The following is a 10201-nucleotide window of genomic DNA, read 5'->3' as shown; positions in this document are numbered from 1 at the left end:
GCACGAGCAACAACTACCAGCAAAGGCATGCTTCACATTTGGTGAACAACTTCTTAACAACAGGGAGCTCTGGCACATGAAGAGAAAAATGCAGAAAAGCCGAAACTCAAATTAAGTTTAGTAAAGCATATAATGGAATGTGCTAAATGCTTAAGAACTCTTTCTTAAAATACTGTAGTCCTTTAAATACCAGCTCTTGACAGTAGTGAATTGCTCAATATCAGAACTTCATTACATGTTTTAGTGATAGGGCTTTGCTTCTGAAATCCAAGGACGTCAGGTGAACAAAATTTATGTGCAGAAGTTTGTTGTTGGGTTTAAAAGTGAATTAATTCGTTAATATTTCAGAAATCTTACATCGTACATATGTTAAGTTACAGAACAGTGTCGTACATGTTCTTCCGTTGTATTAAAAACAACGTTCAACATAAAAGTTGTCTTCAATTGAATTTACAAACTACACAACAGTCTTCTGCATGAAGTAAAAAAATCATTTTTTGCATACAATTGTTTTCTTAAGAGTCAGCATAGAAAAACTTCAGAACTTCTGCAAGCCACACATTAATTTATCATACCGCACACATGAGAAACAGCAGGGAAAAAAAAATTACAAGGTAAAGGGTTTATACCCGCATGTAGAGTCAACAGGCCCCTGAAAGAAGCACAAATTAGTAAAACCTCACTACTTGGAAAGCATTCAGTTTGTTTTCAAACACAAAGATCTGTATAAGCCGTGTGTGTGTCTAAATGTGGAAAAACTCTAGACAGAACAGGTCGGAAGCTCAAGCCACTATTATAACACAAAAGATTAAACTGCTGCAGAGAATTAAAACATACGTAGCTCAACAGTGCTTATCTACAAGGTTGTTATTCAAAGGTCACTGACTACGACAATCAAGTTTTTCACAAACCAATCTGTTTTTACAGGTCTGAATCCTATAAACGCTGCTATTCTTGTCAACACACGGCCATATTAAGAACACGTGTTCTGTTATACCAAGACTAACTTTATACTGTTCTTTTCTGTTCAACTACAACAAGGAGCATGGCTCACTTGATGACTTTGTTAGCTTCAGCAAATTAGGTATGATGTATTTCATTAAAACATACCCTTAAACCTAAACTTAGCATGTGGCTAAAGAAAGTCCCTAAGGAACAAACATGGTGATGCAAAGCTGTTATCTAGAAAACCTTAACAGTTTTTGAGGGCTCAGCAAACAAATAATAGGACAATTAACATCTTTCATGCTGTTAAATTTAGCTAAGAATTATGTCATGTTCTTCAGCATCAAGTATTTCCCATGTTTCTGCAGTTTATGAAAACAAGAAGCCATGGGATTATAAGAAAGGCTCATTTAATAAATTTTATAGAGACTTTGTTATCAAGAACATTAGTAACTAAAAGATCTCCAAATCGTGAGCATTATCAATTTCAATAATATCTTCAGGTTCCATCTTTGCTTCATGATGCCCCTCCTGTAGATCATCCAAGGAAGCCAGAGCTTCATTAGTATCGCTAGCAAAAGTCTCACGGGATGCATCATCATATTCTTGCAGGTTAAGCCCTTTAATTGCTTTTTTCATCTTCTTTCCTAGAACTTGTATCCTCCTCTTCTTAGCAGCTTTTTTGTTTTCATACTCCCTTTGGTTTTCCAGATAGAATATTTCCTTGAAAGAAAACAAAACAAAAGTTTGGCATATTCATTTTACTAGTGTTTCCCAAAGAAAACATGAAGAAGTAAAAAAAAAAAATTTATTACAAATACTGTTCCATAATATTTTACTAAGATACACATTATTGACAGCACAAGTATGATGATAGACTGCACTTAAGGAAAATGCCCCATAAATAATTTTATTACACGATTTCCTCAGTGATCTCAAATTGTACGTAAATAAGCATCACTAAGTTTTCATTTCAAGTTTGCTGATACAAAACTGGGAGGAATGGGTGGTGGACTAGAGGGTGATGTTGCCATACAGAGGGACCTGTAGAGAAAATATGACCAAAGGTTCTTTGGCAGCTTAAGAGAACTTTCCTCCACAACTGAAATTTGAGTCCAGGTCTCATGATCTTTACTGTCAAACATTGGTGAACCTCATTAACACCTTTTCTGAGATGCAAGTCAAGTGCTAAGGATATGCAAGTCTGTGGGAGTTGTAAACATGACAACCTCCATGATGACAGGAGTACACATACTCTTCCCAAATGATGATGTCTCATACCATCAAACAAGCTTCTTAAGGGAAAACTGCTGCCTCATTAAACACTTGTCGGTATCAGCAAGAGAAGAACGAGAGAGACAACTGCAAGGGCATGGAAGAGGGGCAGAAGAGCAAATTTTTTTTTTTTGGAATGGGGTAAAGTGATCAAACTTGCAACTTTTTGTGACCACTGTAAGCTGAGAAAGGTTGCTGGTTTGTTTTTTTTTTTTTTTAAACATAAACCAGACAATCACAGTTTGTGTTGATTTGAGCCACCTACAAGCAAAATAAATGAATCTTTTTAAAAAAGAAAAACTTAACTAAAGTGGCAAATACCATGAAGAAAACCAAATTGTTTTAACTGAATGAAGAAAATACCATCTCAGTCTATTTCATATCCTAAAAGGAAAGGCAAAAATATTTACAAGCTGACAAAACTAATTTGGTGAGCACCACAGATGAGGCCAGTGAGCAATTCAGACTAGGTTCAGACCAGTATCTGACTTAATGGGAAATACCGCCTGGTGCTACAGCTGGAGCTATATAGGACAAAAATATTTTATTAAGAGAACACCATTCAACCATGCACAATGACACAGAGCTCCAAAGGGAGAAATACAATTGCAGACAACATTGCTGTAAGGTATATACAAATTAAGGAAAACCCAGTGTTTATCTCTTCAGACTCTACAGTCTCATCATCCTCAACAGGTTTTTGTGACTGGCAGTACATAAAAGGTGTTCTCTCTGCCTAGTGCGAATGGCAATCTGTTGACTTTTTTTGTGGGTTTTTTGCTTATATTTTGAATGTGAAAAGCTGGTTTCTCTGGAATAGAGTTAAACTATCTAGAGGCTATAAGAGAGACTCAATCATAACATTTCTAGTAGAAAACCCCCAAATTTTCTCTGGACAATCATTTGCAGTCTTGACAATTTTTACCTTGATTTGTTCTTCCTTGATGCTAGGTGTGTTCTTCAGCAGGTTTAAATAAACACCTCCTGGCGTTCTTCTCCTGGTGCCGTTCTTATGAGGGAAGGAGTAAATTAGTAATAGCAAGCTTAATACTTAGAATGTTGATATAAAAATAGCACCTAAGACAATGCTTTGTATTGGGACAGGGTAAAAAAAAAAAATTACGTCCTGCTGTGTTAGGTATTACATAAAACCAACCCTGGCTATGTTTTCTTTGTGATCTAACTCGTCATAAGACCACCACCAACCAGCTAGCTACATTTGGACAGCTAAACTATGAGGTTACAAAGAAGTTGCTTTAGAACATAGCATCAAACTGCTCAGCTACATACTAAATCTGATTTGGTAGTGAAGAAACAAAACACGATTAGTATTCCAACTAACCTCACAATTATCTGCAATAATGTATATACTAGCTAAATATTCAGAAGATTCCTAGAACATATGCCCAGTTAAATGTCAAAAATGAATTTCATAAAATTAGGTAGATCTTGAGTTTTTTTAATTGTGCTCAGCAATTCTACAACTTCTCTGCATACCTGCAAGATTTTTCCGTTTCTGCCTAAGCCATGTGACCTCAACACCACTTTAAAGTTTCTCCTTACAACATATACTAGTTTTGTGCTTCAACGGTTTTCAGTGTAACAGCAGTGGTGCAATGTGTCATACTGAAGCGTGAATGGACTCAGCTTTGAAACCTTTGTAAATTAAAAGTGCTAATTATCGTAGTGCTTTTCAATTACCATTCACAGTATGTACAGTTGAACTGTTATTCCAGTGCTCTGATATTTTATTAACTATGAAACTTTTCTGCTAAATAACAAAGTAAAATACAATCCAAAACTTCTAAGAACGGAGAAGGGAAGGTCAGTTTTTAAGTATGTTCTTGAAACAGCAGATGCCACATACTTTTATCATCCTATCAGCACAAAATCCCAACCAAGAAAAATAGTATGATCTGCCTTTCAAATGGTGCACTCTGATCTGCAGCCAAAGGAACTTGTGCCACCAGGAGTTATGTCCTTTCAACTCCTTGGTAAATACTTTTAACAACTACTTTAATCCTTCAAGACAATAGACTGCTTCCAAGAGAAGTCCTCGCTGGAATGTTGTAGCTTTTTGGCAGGGCGAGGGTGGGGAGTGGGAGATGGTTGTGGCAGTTTTTTATTTGTGTTGTTAGTTTGGTTTTTATTTTTGGACACCTCCCTTCCTTTTTTTCCTCATCTCCACTTCCAGTGATGGAACTTAAAAAAATATAAACTACAAATGCCTGAAGTACTTACTAGTTTCCTCACGCTTTTATTTTCTGCTGAACTTTTGCACCAAGGATGATTTAATAAAAACAAGCTGAGAAATTGATAACCTAGCCATTAAGTATAGTATTTTTACCATGATTTGTAACAGAAACCAGAACTCCGTTTTGCTCTATTGATACACAAGCCGATGGTTCTCTAATAAAGCTAACGGATTCCCTCTTGAAAGTTACTCTTCAAATGTGACATTAGAAAGGCTCACTACTGAGCGTGTTGACCTCTGATGGCAAGCTGATTAACCCCGTAGATGGGTCAGTGCTGACTGAAGACACGTGCCAGAGGCTTCACCTGGATCCTAGCATTACGAGCTTTTATTGAAGCTCCAGAATCCTTTACTCTTAGGAGTGCTGGGGAAAGATCCCAAGAGGAGGCAGAGTAATAGATACAGCATTATCACGGGAAATCGGATACTAATCTCAGTACAAAACGTTGGGCATTTTCCAGGTTCATTCATCTCATTGCTTACTCAAATCCTGCTGGAAGGTTACATTAGTATTTATAAACAACTTTCATGTGAGGGAAGGCCGCGAAACTCTGGGAGAACCTGTCCAACGTGAAGGATGTGCAGTAGTACTACATAAATATTCCGCAAGTAAAAAGTTGTGTGTGTGTCCCCCGCAAACCCACAGTATCACATTTTTCTTACCACTATGAAGAGTCCGCCATTTTGTTCCACTTCAGCTGTTTCCATAAGCAGTTCAATAGCTTTTCTCTTCCCAATTATTTTCACTACTCGGGCAATTAAATCTTTCTTTGGTTCACAAAGCCTTAGAGAAGGGGAAAAAAAGGCACATTTATTGTCTGTGTAATTTCTCTAGTAAAATTGACCATGGAACCCCCATAATGAATAATTCATTCTGTGGGACATGAAACTGTTCTAAACTTAAAAAGTCTATACATTTAAATGTGTTTCAACGGCTTCTTGAATCAGATTTCAAAATACTGACGTTCTCAGGAGTAGTTTTTTCTAAAGCATGCATTTGTAAAATTTGTTTCAATGAAAATGCATTGAGTGATTTTTTTCTTCTATTGATGTATGAAAGTTTAAACCAAGTGAGAAGCTGCAAATACCTGTATAAATCTCTGAAATTAAAGTATGTCTGCTGTGCATTTAACAGTTAAAATTACAGCACCTTTTACAGCTGAATCAACGATTAACTGGTGACCACAGTAAGTGTAAAAGTTCCCCCGTATCATGTGTGATTCGGGCAAACCCACGTATCAGTCTGTTGACTATAACTCACAAAATGCAAACAAGAAAAAAACTGCAATGTTACCGAGTTAAACTGTATTCTTTCCTTAGGAACAAAAGTATGTATGTCCTCATACAGAAATTTTCATTGTCAGTCTGCGTGAAGTGAGAGGCTTATACAGCATCGGTTCACTGTGCCAAAGTACATACTCCCAGTGGAAAACATTGTAAGCCCATAAATCAATACTACTTGTCTGGAGCCAGAGTTCACATGCTAAATCCTTATTTTTTAATGACAAAGCTTCACATTAAGCCCAGTCCCAAGTGCTACAGCTCAGTGGTTTTACACTTTGGGGCCAACAGACAACCAGCATTACCAAAATTTCTTAAGGACCACTGTCTAGCCTAATTGCTTCAAGTGACATTACTATGTTATAAAGTTGCATATGTTACAATGATGGCATAATAAAAGGTGTCTGACTACAGGTGTGCACAACTATTAGAACCAGGCCTAGCTTCAACTGTATGACTTGAGTTACCTGAAATTAAATGTTAAAACTCACATTTTAGTAACAATTGTTCTAATCATGAAAAGGATTACCCAACCTGCTTAACTTTATACTTTGTGTTTAATCTCACTGAGTTCAATGAATGACAAAGCACCAGAAGGTAAATGTTTTCTTAAATATTTACAGGATTGAGTTCTAAACTGTGAATTATTGGAAGAGACGGAAGTGTTTCTCAAAGAGGCAGAGAATTTTAAGATAACCAGGACTCTTTAGCGAGCTGGTTAAATAGACCTTTTGTTAGTAGCAGCAGCAACTTCTAAACAGTCAAATCCCCACCTAGTGTTCATCCTGGCCCTGTACAATCCTCCTGTATGTGTGCTTTAACAAGCAACTGTGCACCGCAACAGAAACTGAATGAAGTAAAGGGCAAAAAATGGCACAAGATGGTCAGAAAAACTCTTTGATTTCAGTGTGGGCCAGCACAACAAAAGGTTATGACTCCAGGCACAGATGGCACAGCACAGGTCAAACAACAGTGCTATAATGTGTATAACCACAATCCTACTGATGCAGTTCAGTGCCACTGCTACTATAAACAATTAGGAAAAAAAAGGGGGCTTTTGCCCTATTTTGATGAAGCTCAATATAATAAAGAAAAGTTTATTACAAGGGACATGCTCAAAGTTTTCAAATTCAGAAATGAGAAGCTACCGAGAACTGATAACAGCATTAACAATTGCCTAATTGCTGTATTTCAGCATCTGGCAATACTAAGTGTCACAACGTAAGAAATCAACAATGATCAATAAACCTGGGTTTTATTTGAAAGTCAAACTAACCATCAGTAAATCTTGTAACTCTTCTATTAAACATAATTTTCTCCCCTTGCACCACTGAAAAAGTATTGTGGCAGTTGAAGTCAATCTAAGTAAGAAAGACTGCAGTCACGTGCCCTCCCTCACACCATCCGTCCAGTGCTGCCCCTGCCAGCCCAAAGGAAGCTGTGCAGCAAACTGGTTTGGGGAAAAAAAAATCTGCCTGCAAACTAACTCTTCAAAAAAAGCAACAGGCTCAGTGTACAATAAATAAATAGCAGGATTGTGAAAAGAATTGGATGGTGGCAAGTGTGCCTACAGCTGGAACTTGGTAACCCCAACACTAGCTTCCACAAATTAGCACAGAACTGCAGCTCAGTTTCGCAACACAAAAAGAGGCAAGGCTTGATTTCAGTGCTCATGTCTAAGCTTGGTACAGCCCCTTGTTAAAACAGCAGCAAAACGTTTTCTTCAGACAATAATGTTCCATGTAAAAAATATTTGTATTTCAGAAGCTGTGGTCTCCAAAACACTACACAGTTCGAGTTATCTACACTTTCAAAAATTTTTAACTTCGGCAGATTTTCATGGTGACCACAGGTGGTGTTCATTGGTGTCCAACTCCAAACACGCATCTTTACTTATGGGGTATTTCCTAAAAAAGTCACTAATAAATCCAGATCATGAGAAACACTGTTTTTCCTTGCCATTGTTATCAAATAACAGACCATTCTGGTGCATCTTTAAAACTCGTGCTTTTTGTAATCTGGTATGACATCTTGATAGTTAGCAGTAAGAAAACTTCCCCCCCCTTCTTTTCCACCACCAGCTTAGCAATACTTAAACAAGTGAAGAGACAGTTATTAAACTCACCGATACGCAATTTCATCTGCCACTTTTTCCTCTGAATCTTCTTCCGTTATCTCATACCTTCCTTTATATTTCATCTCTTGTCTTTCACCCAGTCTATCTTTTACAGGCCGCTTCCTTTTGAGAAAGCCTTGCCCATTTTCTTCTTCTGCTGGCAATGTTTTCTTGTCATCATGCATGTATTCATCCAGTTCTTTATCTAAAGTCTCTGCCTCCTTTTGTTGAGCTTCCTTCATTAGCTTTTTAGCCAATAAATAATTGTAAGTCTCAGACTGCCTGCTTCTGTCAATACTACCTTCCATGCCTAGAATCCCAAGTTCAGTAGCCACCGCATCCTGATTCTGTTCCTGGAGCACCACACCCCAAATGTTGTTGACCTTCTTTCCACCTAGAGCAGTTTGTTTCTGGTGGCTCTGGCTAAGTGGAAACGGCTCAGATTTAGAAGGAGGAAAGTTGAAACACTTCTGTCGTTTTCGTTTCCACAGACAGCTGTCATCATCAGATTCAGAAAAGCTTTCGTCACTTGAATCCACGCTTTTGGTTGTCCGATAAGGAACACTTGGCACACATGATGAAATGTTGCTCTGGAACGGTCTGCCTGAATCATTGCCATCATGTGATTTCTGAAATGAAAAAGTACATGTCCATTAATTTAATTAATTTTGTAAATTAAAAGAGCTATCAAGTCATGCCAAGGATTTGACTAGCTAGTAAACTTAATTCCGACTCATGTGACTGTTTGGGCAGTCCTCTATGAGCATCTTTTGGATTATAGTTGACAGGAGCATCCTATGAAACTTCTGTATTTCGAATGCTTGTATATAAAAGACATCGTGGCTGCTATAAAAAAGGCCTATCAGGAGTCGCTAATCTACTTAACATAACCTTTGCTGAATGTAATTAAACCTGTTATGAGACTGGAAGAGCTACTAAAATTCCCAAATCAGACAAAGACACAACATGCACAGCAGTTCTAAGAAAGATTAAAAATCCAAACTATCACAGCAACTTAGCGGAAGTTTTTTTTAACGGCATATAAATAAGTATTCTCTCTGGAGTCTAAAAGGGGTCAAGACTAGTGATCTACAACCACAGTAGTGTTCCCAGAGACTCAAGTGAGAAGAAAAAATGACCCAAAAAAACCCAAAGCCACAAAACGTGGATGCTGCTCAGACTTTGAGAAGCTAACAGCATATTGCGATTCTGGTTCAATCGGGACAGCACAGGACCCACGTAAGGTTGTAGGACAGTAGTACCTTACAGAAGAACTGGGGATTTCTTCCTTTAAACCAACAAGACACCACAGACTCACTACAGCTTCTTATTAATTAGGACAAAAACCCTAAAGGTTTTACAAAGAAAGTCCCATTGCTACAAAAATATTTAAGGAATGCTGCTTCCCTATACACCTGACAGATAAACGAAAATATGTAAGCCAAACCTGCTCAAATCTGCATAACATGCGAAAGCACCACGTGTAACGTAACTCAGAATTCTTATTCCCAGTTGCTGGAAACATTTGGCCATGCTGTCTGTGCTAATCTGCAGTAAGCCCTTTCCTTAGTCATAATTCCAGTTTTTCCCTAACTGATTTCCCATCATAAAAGTTATATGCGACCCCACAGTCTTCAAAAATAAGATCTCTTCCTTCAGTTTCAGGCGAAATAAAAATTTGTCCTTTAACCTTATGGTTTTCACCAATATTATGGCATCATTTCTTCTTCCTCCTACTAGGAAACAGAAAACAGAACTTATTTTACCATGTTATGAAATACTAACCTTTATTTTCAAACGTATTCCCTAATGCAAACCACAACTCCATAAACAAATAATAAATTCTACCTCTGGAATAATGTATTTTGTGCTACAAATGCCAGAATCATATTGCAAATAAATCAAAATAACTAAAGAAAATAAAAATCCTTACACAGGCAGCGTCATACACTGATTTATCTTATGCCGAAATCTTATCCTGCCCACACACCACCACCATAAATTCCTCATAAACGTTGCAACACACTCTACCGTGAAAACAATATGAGACTCTTGGAAATAAATAGCATCTCTTCGGCAACCCACGGATGCGGAAGGGTTGTAAAGCCAAGGGAAAGCAGCAATCGCCACTCGTTGCTTTCACGCATTCCTACAGCAGCTCGTTTCCATTGTTCTCCAAGCGACCAAGGGCACCGGTGAGCGCTCCCCTTTGCTCACCAAACCCAGGGCCCAGCAACAGCAAAAGCCTCCCCCGGCCCCGCGGCAGCGCGCGACCTTCCCGGGCACCGGAGGAACACGCCGGTTCCCGGGCCCAGGGCGCCGAGAGAGCG

General features: G+C 38.2%; 1 protein-coding gene across 1 annotated transcript; it reads right to left on the bottom strand.

The window, feature by feature from the left end:
* Positions 1 to 355: 355 nt before the first annotated feature.
* On the bottom strand, positions 356 to 8521 carry PHAX (phosphorylated adaptor for RNA export; the record flags this gene model as incomplete). Its single annotated transcript, XM_009648957.2, has 4 exons — positions 356 to 1668; positions 3146 to 3229; positions 5138 to 5258; positions 7881 to 8521. Coding segments are annotated over 4 exons (1116 nt in total), but the record flags the coding sequence as incomplete, so codon positions are not given.
* Positions 8522 to 10201: the final 1680 nt, after the last annotated feature.

This window comes from Egretta garzetta, unplaced genomic scaffold, assembly GCF_000687185.1.
Source record: "Egretta garzetta isolate BGI_Z169 unplaced genomic scaffold, ASM68718v1 scaffold541, whole genome shotgun sequence".
Lineage (NCBI taxonomy): Eukaryota > Metazoa > Chordata > Aves > Pelecaniformes > Ardeidae > Egretta > Egretta garzetta.
Note: the sequence above shows the minus strand (reverse complement) of the source record. Positions and strands in the feature narration are given on the sequence as shown.